General features: G+C 42.1%; 1 protein-coding gene across 8 annotated transcripts in view; it reads right to left on the reverse strand.

Annotated features, from left to right (window-relative positions):
* The window catches only part of LOC144770438 (uncharacterized), a 776,993-nt gene that overhangs the window by 612,210 nt on the left and 149,266 nt on the right, over window positions 1-15,517 (reverse strand). For all 8 annotated transcript variants that reach the window (XM_078654952.1, XM_078654949.1, XM_078654950.1 and 5 more), the window contains one exon: window positions 1,092-1,325. In XM_078654952.1, the coding sequence (XP_078511078.1) occupies window positions 1,092-1,325 (234 nt within the window). The remainder of the gene's footprint in view (window positions 1-1,091; window positions 1,326-15,517) is intronic.

The following is a 15,517-nucleotide window of genomic DNA, read 5'->3' on the forward strand; positions in this document are numbered from 1 at the left end:
ACACTCACAGCACACTTACTGTCCAGCACTAATACCTCTATACATTGTACTATTACATTTGCACATCCATTCAACACACAGTATGTGCACACTGTTCAGCACTGAAGCTTTTCTATTTTGAACCAGGGTATGGTATTTCAAAACACGCACTGCCAACACACACTCAGCACTATGTGAATGCTGCATAGCACTTCACTCATCATATATGGTACTCCACGCTAGCACACATACGCTCAGCACATACTTTATCGATATATGTACTGTTCCGCTCTACACCTGTTGTGAAATGTATTCTTCTCAGGCATGCATACACCCAGTACAGGTATTAACCACACATGCACCGCACAGTACTGCTCCATCCTTGTACTGTAGACTTCACAGGCATACATACAACTAATGTAGAGTCACTATTCCTGTGTGCACATCACTCCACATCTTTCCTGATGAAGGCTAAGGGTGCATTAAGCACACAGCAGCAGAACTCCTGAAACTGTGAGTGAGCCTGTAGGCCTCATTCCAGAAACACAGGGTAAAAAGTTCTGTTAACTACTACTGATCAATATACGGTATGCTGCCACCACCACGCTCATGCTGCTTAACTACTGGTGAAGGGGGTAGCCTTCCAGCACTTTGAGGGTAGCGCTTTGGGTGCCACTCCCGGTCCAACGAAAACTGCAATCCGTGAGATAGGCCTATGTCATGGCCCACACCACACATAAACTGTATTTGTCTACAACAAAAAATCTGTATTAGGGGTCCAGACAAGAGTACAGTAGGGCACTCAGTGGAGGGATACACATCTCTTATCATGTAGAAGACATTTACGTCTCAACAGAACCTTACAGAAAATATTTCAGAATGTATCAGATTTAGGCTCTGAAGAGACAATTATGCTTTCACTAAACACACATAGTAGTTTCATAATAAAAAATATATATATTGAATTGTTGATTTTGAGACTTCACTGATTATTTTCTACTAGTAAAGTGCTCAGTCACCACCACCAATACTACATTGAGCCTCTGGGATTCAAATGTGACTTCTCATACTGTCTGAAAATAAGCCAATTAGAAGACAGAATTATATGTTACCTGGTATTGGCAGAGGATGAATGGAACACTGTTTTGACTTCCTGGATCCCAAAAGTACAGATCTTGGCACTTTCTCCAAAAATTCAACAACTTCCTTAAAACCTTTATCTCTGCTGTACTCTTTCAAGTCAATCCCATACGTCTGATTTATGTCCTTTATTAGTTGCCTAACATGAATACCGCTTTGATGCTTCCTCAAAGTAGTAAGTATCATTTTGTTGATTGCATTCAGACCTGCAAAGAAAGAAGCCCATACATGCATTACTTTAGCCATCCTTACCAATCACATAGTATAACATGTGTATTTATAAAGGTAATGACATCAGTGTGCTTTGCCATAAGGGAAGAGGTAGCTGTAAGAAGATGTGAGTTTTACTTCTTGTGTCAGTACATCCAGTCGAGCAAATAAAGGATTTTCTTCCCACAATAAAAGTCTTACAAAAACCTTTTAGGGTGGAGACTTCTACTGTATAGTGAGAGAATACTCAGAATATTGAAAAAGCATGTGAAGACTTCCTCTTAAGCAATTAATTCAGGTACATGCACCTCATTTAAATCTTGGTGGGTGGCCCGTACTTCGACAGGGCAACGGAGTAAATTACTCTGTCGCCCTGATGGAGATGCTGACTGCCACATTTAAAAACGTTCACTGGCCCACCCAACGCAATTTAAGTTTAACGGACTGCTTCTTCCACATGATGGAGCCATCCGTCAAACGTACACCTTTTTTTTTATTTTGAAAAAGAAAATCCTAAAGCGGGATTTTCTTTTTGAAAAAAAAAACAGTGCCCCTTTCAACATGGTGCACTTTTTAATGCTTTTTCCTGGCTGTGACAGGCACTGAAAAACAGCTCTATGCCCATCAATCTAAATTAGGCAGGCGGACATATAGCCAAACCACTCCAATCAAACTATGGTCTATCTGAATTTAAATTGGGTGTACAGAGCATAATGTTGGTGGGGAAGGAACTCTGTCACTGTTGACTTGCCCTTAGTAAAGAACTAGCTCCACCAAAATGGTTAAACAATAACCAGAGGACAAAAACTGCCTCCGAATGCTTCAACATGCTGAAGGCATGATTTATAAAGTCATCTTAAAAAGCATCAATTCTATGCCATACTGTGCAATGCCTGAACAAAGCCGGTGGCCCTCTGGGCACCCTTTTCTACAATATGACATTCTGTCATCAGCCAGTCCAGGAAACAAAAGGAGAAAAATCCTTAACAACGGTCCAACCTAGTCTCATGCTCAAAGTAGGCAAATCAATAGTAAAGCAACATTGAACCAACTTGGACTCTTATCCGACCATTGATGGAGCAGAAGAGAGACAAAAATGTGTGTGTACCCTTTGTAAAGTCAATATCTCTTAATAATAACATGTATTAACCGTGTGGAGCATGAGAATTAATCAACCAAGCATACACAGAATAAAATTACATGTGGGAAAACTACCTTGCTGATTTGCAAAAACTAATTTATTAATAAAATAAAGAAGTCATACTAACATAGGGCATTGATTTTTATATAAATAAAAGTGTGTATTTGTGCTTTTTTATCGGTTGTCTGTGTGGCAAAACAATAAACTTGGTAAGTAAAACGCACATATATGTTGCTTTTTGCTAGGTAACCTCCAACAAGGGAAATTAGAATGGTGGAAGGTAAACAGAAGGGCTAAAGTTCTAAATCTAACGTCTATTGAGTTTGTTTTCATGTTAGTTCCCATTGAAGCCTGTGCGTCCTGGTTCAAAAATGGCTGTTTATGCAAGACTTCGAGAAATATGGCCCTATGCATGCGCGACTGTGCCAGAGATGTTTGAGCGGCCTGTGCTCAGAGTTAATGAAGTCAAGGTCGGCTTGGCCTCGGACACCAGAGATGTGCCAAAGGATGCTTGAATTTGAAAGCCTGGGAAAATTGTGTGCTGTAACTTTGTGATGTTTAAACGATACAAGGACAGGATGACAAATTGCAAAATGGACAATTATGGCCGTGAGAGCCTATGCAAGGATGACATAGCAAATTAGAAACTGGTTTGGACAAGGAGGACATGAGGTGATCTTCACCACCCCTCTAATGGACCAATGAGAAATGAGTATGGACCGTGAAGTTTCAATTTTGAGTCAGATAGTTAGGGAAAAAGGGTATAAAAGAGCCTGTATGGAAGAGGGAATAAAGTTGGTTCCGTGAATTTTATTGCGCACCACGACATGCTGTTGGTTTAAACGATTTTGGTGCAAAAAGAATTTTAATTATTTTTGGACTTTAAATTTTGATGGGGCAAAGAATTGAATGCGATGTCCGTTTGGGAGGTAGACATCGAGGAGGTTAGAAAGACAGTCAGCTTGGGAACCTGTTTCGTTGCAATTCTGTCATCGTCTATGGCAGACCGGTGATATGTTTTCTAAATTTTCTATTTCTTGAATGAATTAATATATGCAAAAAAAAATATTTTCGAAATGCTATTTTTTCAATAACTGAATTTAGATAAACGCTTTTATAAAACTTATCGGAGTCTGTGTTCCTTTAAATTAAAGTCATGACAAGGTAAACTAATTAAATAATGGGAATATTGTGATTGAGCTGCTCTTAATCTCCATCAACTAACTTCTACTAGCTGGTCCATCGACCAAAACAGTGGGGTGCCTTGATTTTAGATCCCTAATAAATTTAGAAAAAGAGAATATGTACCTATGGGCCAGATGTAGGTAATTCTTATTTACCGACTCTTAAATACCGAATCATACCGATTCGGTATTTAAGAGTAGGTAAATAGGAAGGAGACATATGTAGGTAAATCTTATTTCCATTTACCGATTTGGTAAGATTCGGTATTTACCGATTCTGTAAATACCGAATCTGTATTTCACATTGATTCCTATGGGCCTTGAAGCCCATAGGAATCAATGGGAAATACAGATTCGGTATTTACAGAATCGGTAAATACCGAATCCTGCAAGGGTGCAGGGGGTGTCACTTTGACACCCTCTAGCACCCCAAGTACAGGCTTGTGTGACATGTGGCACACATACATGCCCTAAGGGCATGTCTGTGTGTCACATTGCACAGGTGTGCATGCACAGATGTGAATGCACACCTGAATTCGGTATTTTACCACACAATAGGATTGTGTGGTAAAATACCGACTCTTAAGGGCCTGTGGCACTCTTTGGAGTGTCAGCTACATATGGATTTACAGAATCGGTATATTTACCGATTCGGTAAAATACCGAAGTGGTAAATTTACCGAATCGGTAAATATACCGATTCTGTAATTAACGACCCACCTACATCTCAAAAGCCAAATACCGGTCGGTAACGGCCGAAATCGTCCATTACCGACCGGTATTTGGCTACCTACATCTGGCCCTATATGTATATAATGTATAAGATTTTTGATTTAGATTAATAAGGTACTCCGCTGTCTAGCAGCTCGCCTTCTGTTCTCACTGATTCGGGAGCAGTGTGATGTGTGAATGTGTGACTCGCGTTGCTATGGGCCACACCGATGAGTGAAATAAGTCAGCTCCTGGGTTAAATGTGATGAGTTGGGAGGGTTGTTTGAGAGCCGTGCTGGGTCAACATCCACTTTAGTTTCAGTGGAACCCAGAAATGCGAAGCAAGATAATGATGAGCAAGGCATGATCACTATGTTTTCATTTGTGTCTATTTGTTTTCTGGAGCATCCATTAGAAATTGTATATATGTTTGTCAATAATATACAAATACGCAATTGTCTAGATATCAAGTCCAGTCAAAGATCCAATAAGTTAATCCGACTATATTTAGGTAATGTGAACAGAGCATCATCCAGTCAACGCGTTTCGTTCATCAGTGGATTGACCTTCTTCAGGCCATAAATTCAGAAACGTCCATAGTTAGGTTTGACGTTTCCTGAAACCCTGTGAAATATGAATAACCTCAAGAAAGTGGTGATGATGCAGCACACATCTGGCATCAAAGGAGGGTCGGACACATGATAATGTCCACGGTCTAATAACCAACATGTAAACACCGTCCAGGTGCAGTAGTGTCCCGGAGTTTAGACTCAGGAAACCTGAAACCTTGTACGCCTCAACTATACCTAACCATGGACCTTCCTGCACATAAACAATCATCCCTGCAATGCAGGTACCCTTGCATCATGGTGCAAGAGTGCCTGCATTGGCTCTATGCTGCTGTTTGAGCATTAATGTTAATTTGCTTCTTCCTATGGGTGTAGAAAGAGCAAAAAACAAGGAGAAATAAAAGTAGTAGTTCTTTATGTTGTGTTATTTTATTTGCATCTTGTCTCTTTTAGCTTCACTGTTAAATGGTTTTCTTCTGTTCTATTTAGAATGTTCCTTGTTGCTTGGGAATATTAGAATGTATATGTGTTCACTCTTGCCGCTGTTTCTGTTGGAGCTGGCTGTTTCCATGTAGGCTGGCAATAAACGTCTTTAAGGCATTGCTAGTTTCCTGTGCTTTTACTACATTTTATTGGCGACGATCTTGGCTGCATGGACCTTCCCAGCGTGCACTTTCAAGTCTATCTAGGCATCTACAACTTCAAACTCTCAAGATCTAAGCAGATTGGTTAACCTTCTTGCCAGCTGCATACCTGCCTGATACTCAAGATACTGCAAGTCTACTAAGGTACTGAGTTTTTGTTCTTCTTTATAATTTAATCGTTACTTGTGCAATCCTTCTAACTGCCACTCGCGTGCTAGTCTCATGCACCCCATCCTCACTCAATTCCATAGTTCCATTCTCCAGGCACCACGCGTTGAGACCTCATGCACACACTGCTTGCTCTGTGTCTTCATTCGCAGCTCCATTGTCCATTGTTCCTGTCCTGTGTATGGCAGAAGACTTCATCGTGGCTGGTAACTCTCTCGCGCGCACACTCAACACAATATCTTACCTTGCGCGCAGCTTCATTGTTCCTGGCGGCAGTAGAGACTCGATCTTCTTGTTTCAGAGGTCCCGCTTCATATTCACCTGCCACGTGATACCGGAATAGTGTATCGCGTCATCACGTCAGCGGCCTTACTGTTTGGGATCACTTTCATTAACGTTTGGCAGCAATCATCCTCACTCATCAGCCAGTTTATTATTTTTGTTCTTTGTTTGTGCCAATCACGGTGATGTGCACACCTTGACTCTTTTACAATTACAACCACTTTGGATTTTTCCTTGTGCCCATCACGCGGTGATGGGCACACCAAGACTTTTTTGTTGTCTTATCACGACAGTGACCTTGACTTTTATTTTGTCTTATCAGTACAGTGGGCATTTTGTTACATTATTGACAACTCCTTGAATTATGCTGATGCTCATCATGTGGTGATGTGCAAACCTTCACTATTTCACACTTACACGTTTTTGGATTCTTTTTCCTTGTGCCCTTCACACTGTGATGTGCACACCTTATTTTGTTTTTGTCTTATCATTACAGTGGTCATTTTGCTAAATAATTGACAGATGTGCACACCTTGACTTCCATTGTGTTTCGCTAGTACTGTGTACTTTTCAGCGTACTCACATTTCTGTGTACTCACAAAAAAACAACACGACCACTGTGTTACATAATTTCATTCTTTATTTTTTTTATTTTATTTGCTTACTTTTTCTTGCCTTTGTACTGTTTATTTCCATCATGTGCACCTTACAATCTGTTAATCCTCCTCCAGCGTTTCAACAGAACGAGCTGGGATTTTATGTTTGCTTCTCTTAAATGGTTTGCTTTGGTCCTAAGATTCTAAAGTTAATATTGTTTTATACTCAGCCACCAAAGTAGCTCTTTTTATTAATGGATCTTCCTTGGGTTCCTTTTAATTACATAGAGGTGTTAGACAAGGTTGCATATTATCTCCACATATTCATTCTAGCGCATAAACCTTTTTTGACAAAAACATTTCAAATAAAGACATACAGTTTTCCCTTAGGAGACACAAATTGTAAAATATCAGTTCATTCCTTGGAGTCTTAACACATTCAAATATTTGTGTTGATGGTTTCCTACTTCTATTAAAGACATAATTATACATAACTTTGAAGTGTACTCCAAAAAAAGGTTGATACTCTGACTTTTTGGTGTAATCCTCTATTCGCTTATGGCGGGGCAGAGTAGGCTCAAAATAATTATGTTGCTTCTCATTATTTTACATACTTTTGCTATGTTTGCTTTACAATTTCAGGTTTCTTATAGCAGAACGTATGAATCCCAACTTGTCAGTTTCTAATGAAAAAATAAAGGAGCGTGTATCTCACTCTTCAGATTCAAATTTTCCAAAAATGAAGGAGCCAGTTATTTTTCTGGATTTTAAACTATATCATCAAGCCTTTTGCCTTAAACTATGAGCTATTTGGCTTTTAGCTACCAGCACTCCTTGTTTTCCTCCGTGGAAGAATATTGAAAAATCATTTAAAGCCCTATTCTCCTTTAAGGATTTTTTACAGTTTAATAAACTACCACCTAATTTATCTTCATGTATTTTTTATTACACCTCCCTACTTCAAACTTTATTTTTATTCTCTCGAAAATTACAAATTCACCTTTCTAAATTCTAATATTTGGTACAATGTACTAATTAGATTTAAGCAAAAACCTATGCATAGCCCTGGAGAAAAAAAAGTCTAATATGGGTTAATCAACTTGTTTCAGATGGCAATATAATCCTTTTTTCGTATACCCACACATCATTTACTTTTCCTTCCCATTATAGGAACAAATATAATTTATCATCAGAGTCTCTATTGGATCTCACTTTACACAAATATAACAACTTAAATGTTCTTTCTCCACTAAATATATCAGACCTTACGTATTATAGTTGCTTTTCCAAAAGCCTCATTAATTTACAAAGTATTAAAATCCTCCACTTTTGTGGAACAACCATAATCTAATATAGAGCTCCTATGCATACAAGACTTAAATATCTATTGGCCTACCCTGTTGCAGAATGCAGTCTGGAGGAAACTACATACATCACCTCATACCGCTATTGCCACAAAAAAGCAAAATGCTACTTACCCAGTATCTCCCAAAGTGGTGGATAACCTATAGCTATTACAGTTGTCTGAAATAGTGTACGTAAAACTGCTTGGCCCACAGTAGCTTGCTGCCTTGCTAACACATCTACACAATAGTGTTTTGTGAATATGTGAGGTGTAGACCATGTTGAAGCTTTGCAGATATCATCTATGGGTATATTTCTTAAGAATGCCATTGAAGCCCCTAGTTTGCATGTAGTGCGCTCTAGAGGGAATTGGTAGCGTTCTTTTCACTTTTGCATAGCATATTTGAATGCACTTGACTATCCACCTTGCAATGCCAGATTTTGATATAGGATTGCCGTAATGTGGTGGAGCAAAAGCGCCAAATAGTTGTTTTGTGTTGCTGAACAGTTTGTCCTTTCTGCATAGTAAAGAATTGCTCTTTTCACATCTAAAGTGTGTAAAGCATGTTCTGCCACAGAATTTGGTTGAGGGACGAACACAGATTTCTTGATATGAAAGGCAGAAATTACCTTTGGTAGAAATTTAGGGTTGGTCCGAAGAACCACTTTGTTTTGGTGTATTTGTAAGAGTAGTTCTTCTATGGTTAGTGCCTGAAGCTCACCCACTCTCCTTAGAGCTGTGATAGCTATGAGGAAAGCTACCTTCAGTGAGAAATTGTATTTCACATCTTTACAATGGCTCAAAGGGTGGACCCATTAGCCTGGTGAGGACAATGTTGAGATTCCACACTGGAGCAGGTGCAAGTCCTGGAGGAATGATTCTTTTAGGTCCCTCTAAAAAGAGACAGATGATGTCTGTTCTGTAGATATGAAGCTATTGCAGCAAGATGTATGTGCATGGAAGAATACGCTAAATTGGAATGCTGCAAATGTAGTAAATAGCAAATTATGTTTTGAACTTAAGTGTCAAGTGGATCTATTTGATTCTTATTGCAGTATATCACAATTTGCTTCCACTTTGCTGCATAGCATGCCCTTGTGGTAGGACGTCTAGCCTATTTGATCATATTCGTGCAGTCTGGCGGAAGATTAAGGAAGCCAAACTCTAAGATTTCAGGTGCCAGACCACAAGGTTGAGATGGCTGGGATGTCGTATTTCTCCTTGGTTATGAGTGAAAAGATTGGGAGTGAGGTGTAGTTTTTGCTGAGGAACTACTGAGTTCACAACCCAACAGGGTTGTGAACCAGGGTTGTAGGGCCCATGTGGGTGAAACTAGGATTAATGTCAGGGATGCCTGTCTGATCTTCCGAACCACTAATGGAATGATTGGGAGAGGCGGAAAAGAAGAAGGCAAATATCCCAGACCAATTCATCCATAGTGCATTGTCCTTGGGCAATGGGTGTGGATGTCTGGATGCGAAGCTTGGGCATTATGTTTTGCGGTGAACAGATCTATGGCACCAAGTTGGCTGCTGGGCTGGACCTCTTCAATGTAGCTCCGTGGCTAAGGATCACTTTTTTGTGAATATCCCTGTTTATGCCCGCATGTCCCTCTGTAGGCATGTCACCGCAGCAGAGAGGAATGTTTCTGCTTTGCTGTGGTCTGCTTCACTTCCCCGAAAGGAAGAATTGGCCGTGGTGGCTGCTGGTCTTCCTGGCAATCTACCCGGTACCAGACTACGACGACGAGGCTCCCCCTGAACTGCTACAGACCAGGGAGAGGATTGCCACATCGTTGGAAGGAAGCTTTGGATGTATGTGCTACCGCTCTCCCTGCAACTGACCTATATACTCGACAAAGATGCTGATGATCCTCGGGGACTACGTCGGTCCAGTGAGTGGATTGGAGAAGACCGAGTCCCGACGCGCAGCTGCTGGTGAGTCCCACGGATGCATTGAGGCAGTCTAGGCTCCCTGAGACTGATTGTCCCCGGGCCACTGACAACCTACCCCTGCTGGCCGCCCTCATCAAAATCACTCCCTTGGGACCCCCTATGGTACAGGAGCTGTGCTACGTCTGCCGAATCCCGACTCCCCAGCTGCTGGGTGAGTCGGTTTCCCTCGCAGCGCGCCCTGGGCTCTGAGTGTTACAGAGGCTGATCGCAGGGCTCTCAGGGTGTTCCCGCCCCTCCGCCGCCTGGTCCTGATGGGGGACCTTGCTTGAAGATTCAGGCCGCATCAAAAGCATGCCCCGTTATTGTGGCTTTCCATTCCCTTGTCTGCCAACCACCACAAAGCCTTGCTTCCCTGACTTCCCGAGAGCAGTCGTGCCTTGACCTCAGGTGCTTCTACACCCCCGCCCCACCGATCCACTTCCGCCCCGCCTGACCCCAAAATGGCAGAAAATCGTGGCAGATTTGCTTGAATGTGGACCAGGCAAGGGCTGTGCCTGTTCCTAAAATGGCACCCGGGTGTGATTTTGTTGCTCATATCAGGGTCTCCACAGCGCAAAAAACTTGCAATGGGACTGTTTTTTACACTTTAGGGCCTTAGGGTGAACAAATCGAAACCAAAGGGGATGATAGACGAAGTGTTGAACATTGCAAGCACTCACCCCTGGCCTTTTTAATACATGGAGTACTGGCTAGGAAGATTCGAGAAACAGATATTTCTCTGTGGGGCATAAAACGAGATCCTGTTTTTTAGGTAGCCAGGGCTCATTCCGTATAACGCCAAGTAGCGTCTTAATGATACTTCTTTTCCTTACTGGAAGCCAGTGGAGACTCCTCAAAGGCTTGACACATGAGCATCATGGGGGAGCTCGAAGATAGTTCAGGAAGCAGCATTCTGGACCAGCTGAAGCCTGTCCATCAGATACCTGGGTATGCTGAAGTTAAGGCCGTTCCCATAATCAAGACGAGATATGATCAGGGAACGCTCTTCCTGCTGTTTGTTTTGGGGCCAGGGTTATGGGTCCCAGCTTTCCTTGAGGCCGCTGCCGCCAACGAGCTACAGCTGCACCGGGAGGAGGTTTAAAAGCCAGATAGCACTCCTGCAGCGCAGATCGCTCTTCCTGCTGTTTGTTTTGGGACCAGGACTACGGGTCCCAGCATTCCTTGCGGCTTCTGCCGCCAACAAGCTACAGCTGTGCCTGGATGCGCTTTAAAAGCCAGCTAGCACTCCTGCAGCACGGGAAGAGACAGGAAGAGACGGGGCAGGGCCACCCCTCTTGGCTTTAAACTGTGAGTACTGTTCCTTAACTTGGTGTGCTGTGCCTTATTTAATTCACTAAGTCTCCCTTTCCTTGAACTAACCAGGGCTTGGTGTCATACTAAGGTGTCAAAACGTCATTAAGTTATGGGTAAAAGAAAGGCTTCTGACAAAAACCAGGGAGCGTGTAAGGCCAAAAAAATCCAAAGACATGCTGCTGATAATTGCACCCTTGCTGAAATTAATGAACTTATTGAGGAAGTAAGGACTTGCTTGCCCCCCAACTAAAGCCCAAAGCGCCTACCCAGCAAAGGAAGCACTCCAATGGGCTTGGGAAGGGCAAGGGGGGAGACCCGAAACACAAGAAAAGCATTGTTACCTATCTTGATAAAGTGCCAGTAACCTCTCCAGTTATTACATCAATCACAAACCCGAGTGCCTTGGGCATGCCACCTGCTTCTGTCCCCCTCCTAATGTTAACAGCAGCTCAGCCAAAGGGGAATGAGGAGCGTATAATTGCAAGTGTGGAATGCTCGAATCATTACACCGTGCTAGGAAATATCGAGACTACGAGAATCTCCCCCTGCAATCCATAGGGGATCACGTTTCTGGGAAAGCCTGTATTTCCAAAGGAACTGTGGTCACAAATGATCATCTAGTAGCATTGAGGAATGAAATTAATTCACTAAGGGAGACTATGGAAAAGATGGCCAGACTACTAACTGTGAAGCTGGAGACTCTTACGAATCTAATCTCACAGGAACAATGTATGGAGTCTGGGCCTTGGTTTGGTCCCCCTTCAATGTCTAAGACAATGACTGATAATCTAATTGGAGAGAGACCTCCTTGTGGAGAAGTGTGGCTCACTGGTTAGAAGCCGCAGACCCTGAAGCAGAGGTCGGCCCAGGACCAGGGTTCAATTCCCGTCGCGGAAGGGTCTTGGGTCAATGTCCGCGGACTCGATAATTCTCGCCTAGGTGCCTAAGTTAACCATGGGTCCCACTCTGCAACTCTGGGCAATAGCTTGCTTAATCTCCACAACGGCCCCATCAGCCCTGGGGATGCCTGGCTTCACCTTGGGGGTGCCCAGGAGGGACCATCTCACAGGGAAAGCCAGGACGGGTTCCCCAGCGGTATACAGTGCCAGGACACTCCGAGATGGGGTAACAGTGCGCTTTACAAGTATACATTTACCTAACCGTGCTAACCATAACCCACATAACTTGACTAACTGGGAAAGACTGCTGGGTCGTCTACTCTTCAGTCCAGCTGGTTCTTTGTTTTATGAACCATACCTTGATCTAACCAAAGTGGCTGATACCACTCCAGTTTAATATTTAACATCAACATGTTTCTATAAACATCATGTGGGTAACCATATTTATAGTAACCAAAAGGGGCACAACGCAGAAGAGTGGTGGCTGGTTCCTAATACCATTAGGCCAGAAATACCATCTGGAGTGAGCGGCCGTATGCAAACTCTAATTTGGCATATGCAAACCCTAGCCTTTTGTTAATAACTTAGAAAAGCGTATCTAACAAGGTACACATTGATGCGAGGCGCAATAAATCCTTTGACCTCTTTATGAGTTATACCCCCAAAAATCAAAGTTCAACCCAGGAAAGTTATTAGTCACTGGTTAACAAGGTTACACATTGGTTCCAGGTTTGAAGATGTTGCAGATCCATTATTAGGGAGGATGTTAAACTGTTTAGTACTGACAATGAACAATGGGATCACATTGGTGTTACCTTTAATGACAAGGACTTAGCAGATGGGCTTATTGCATTTGAACTACAATTTAATAACCCATCCAATTCTTGTATAAGGCTTAAACTCAAACCCCAAAAACAACTGTAGTTCAACTAATAGGAGAGATTCGAAACACAACCACAAATGAGGGGCAGCCCAAGCATAGGAAATTTAGCAACTTCATGAACACCTCTGATATTGATTGACTCAGAAATGATACCCAAGATTCCCCTCTAGACTTAGAAGTGCAGCATTCATTTATTGATGAAAGGATTTGTTGTACTACATCTCTTATTGATAATCCTGCACAAAGAGTAGGGGATATTGCTACTAAAACACAAGAGCCATCTCAATCAAATTGCAGGGTGAACAATCTGGGTTCATTTCGAGGTCAATTATAAGTTCTGATGCATGTAGCTTAAATCTGCTTTCCTGGAATATTGCGGGGATCAAATCCAAACTTGATGATCCAAAGTGGAACACTTTTATTGACATGCATCACATCATACATCTCCAAGAGACATGGGCCACCAATGTTCTTTCTCGACCAGGTTTCCAAACTTTTAGTTATAATGCAATCCCTTACCAGGCTGGTCGCACATCATGTGCATTACTAATATGGCTATGTCTTGACCTGTTTTCCACTGTGAGACTAGTACCAGCTAGCTGTAGCTATATACTAGCAATTGAAATTGAACTTCCGACTAAAACAGATCTGAGATATATAGCCTTGGTCAGTTTTTATATTAGGTCTGTTCCCCTAAATGTCCAATCTCCTATAGTGGATAAGATAGATGCCTTGATGGGTCAGTTGAATAGGAAAGGTCTAGTGACTGTAGCAGGTGACATTAACACCCGAATACCAACAAATGTTGGACAGAATCCTACAGAAACCCAGAGTGGGATTGACTCAAGAACATCCACATCACCTCTGCCTGGTTTTAATAAAGGTATTAATATTACTAAAGAAGGAGCCCAAGTTTTTGATTTGTTATTAGACCATGGCCTAAGAGTGGTTAATGGGAACACTAAGTCAGTTTATCCGTTGTGTACAACCTTTAAAAGATGTTTTAGCATTTCACGAATAGATTATATCTTTTTGGACACCGAGTTATGGGCAAATCTAAATGATATGAAGGTGATCCCAAGACCAGATAGCGACCACCAAGCTCTAAGTGCATCCTTTGCCATGGCTGTGTTACCCGATGTAAAACTTGATCAAGTAGTGACCTCTTCATCTAAGGTCCCTACATCTAATCTAAGAAACCTCAAATGGGCAGTCATGGAGATAGGCATAAAGCGAATGACACACTTGTATAATATTTTTGTGTGGAACCTCTCCCAGCTAGATCTAGCAGATATGGATAGCATTGACTTTGCCCTTAACTTTGCCCTTATACACTCAGAACTGACGGGCACATTGAGTTTGTGTTTTGTCATGCGCCATAAAAGAGGGGCTTTCCATAAGAAAACACCTTCCTGGTATACTAAATCTTGCTGCTTGGATAAATCTCGCTTATTACCTGCGATTAAAAAGGGACAAAGAGCTGAAATCATAAAGGCCAGAAAAAACTACAAATCTACACAAGAAAAGGCCAAAAGAGATTGGGAGAAGGAACACTGGTCACTTATGGCTGAAGCCCTAGAGATGGGGGACCATAAGACGTTCTGGAAATTGATCTCTGGTAACTCCTCTAGTGCTAATCACCTGGAGTTAACTATACAACCTGAGTTTAGTGGCTTGTATAAAGGCAAGCTGAACCAGAATAATCTTACAATTCTCCCGCCAGGAGCCACGAGTGACATGATGGAAAACCCAAAACCATGACAAGTATAATAACCCTGATACCTTAAAATGTAATCTTACCTTTACCATTGATGAAACTCACCTAGCAGTCAAGCTAATGAAAAAAGAAAAGGCGCCAGGAATGGTTTGTATTCCAGGTGGTCTCTATTTGTCGCAACCCGACATCTGGGTACCATACTTGAACACTGTATGCAATAGCATATTAAAAGGTAATTCTATACCGCCCTCTTGGCATGGAGCAATTATTATATCTGTCTTCAAGAAGGGGAACAGAGAGAACCCCTCAAATTACAGACCCATCAGTCTCCTGGACCTCACCCTGAAAACCTTCTGTAGGCAGGTGTTGTTTAAACTCAATGACTGGATGGATGAGAATAACATCCTAGAGGAGGCACAAGCTGGGTTTAGACCCAAGATTAGTACATGGGACCAGGCCCTCCGCTTCAAGGGGATAACCTGGAAATATGTCACCTTGAAGCGTGACCATCTATATGTCGCCTTTATGGATTTAAGGGCACCATTTGACCTAGTCCCAAGAGATACACTATGGGAGGTATTGGATGGCTATGGTATTCCCCCAGACCTACTTAGGATCTTCAGAGTTTTACACACAAGCATCGATGGAAAGGTTAGATGGAATAATGCTGGGGATTTTTCAGACAAAATCAAAATTAATCAAGGGGTTAGAAAAGGGTGTGTCCTCGCTCCGACCCTCTTTATTCTCTACATCAATGGAGCAGTAAGTAGACTGAAAAATGGCATGCATGACACCCCAAAT

The sequence above is a fragment of the Lissotriton helveticus genome, chromosome 7 (genome assembly GCF_964261635.1).
Source record: "Lissotriton helveticus chromosome 7, aLisHel1.1, whole genome shotgun sequence".
Lineage (NCBI taxonomy): Eukaryota > Metazoa > Chordata > Amphibia > Caudata > Salamandridae > Lissotriton > Lissotriton helveticus.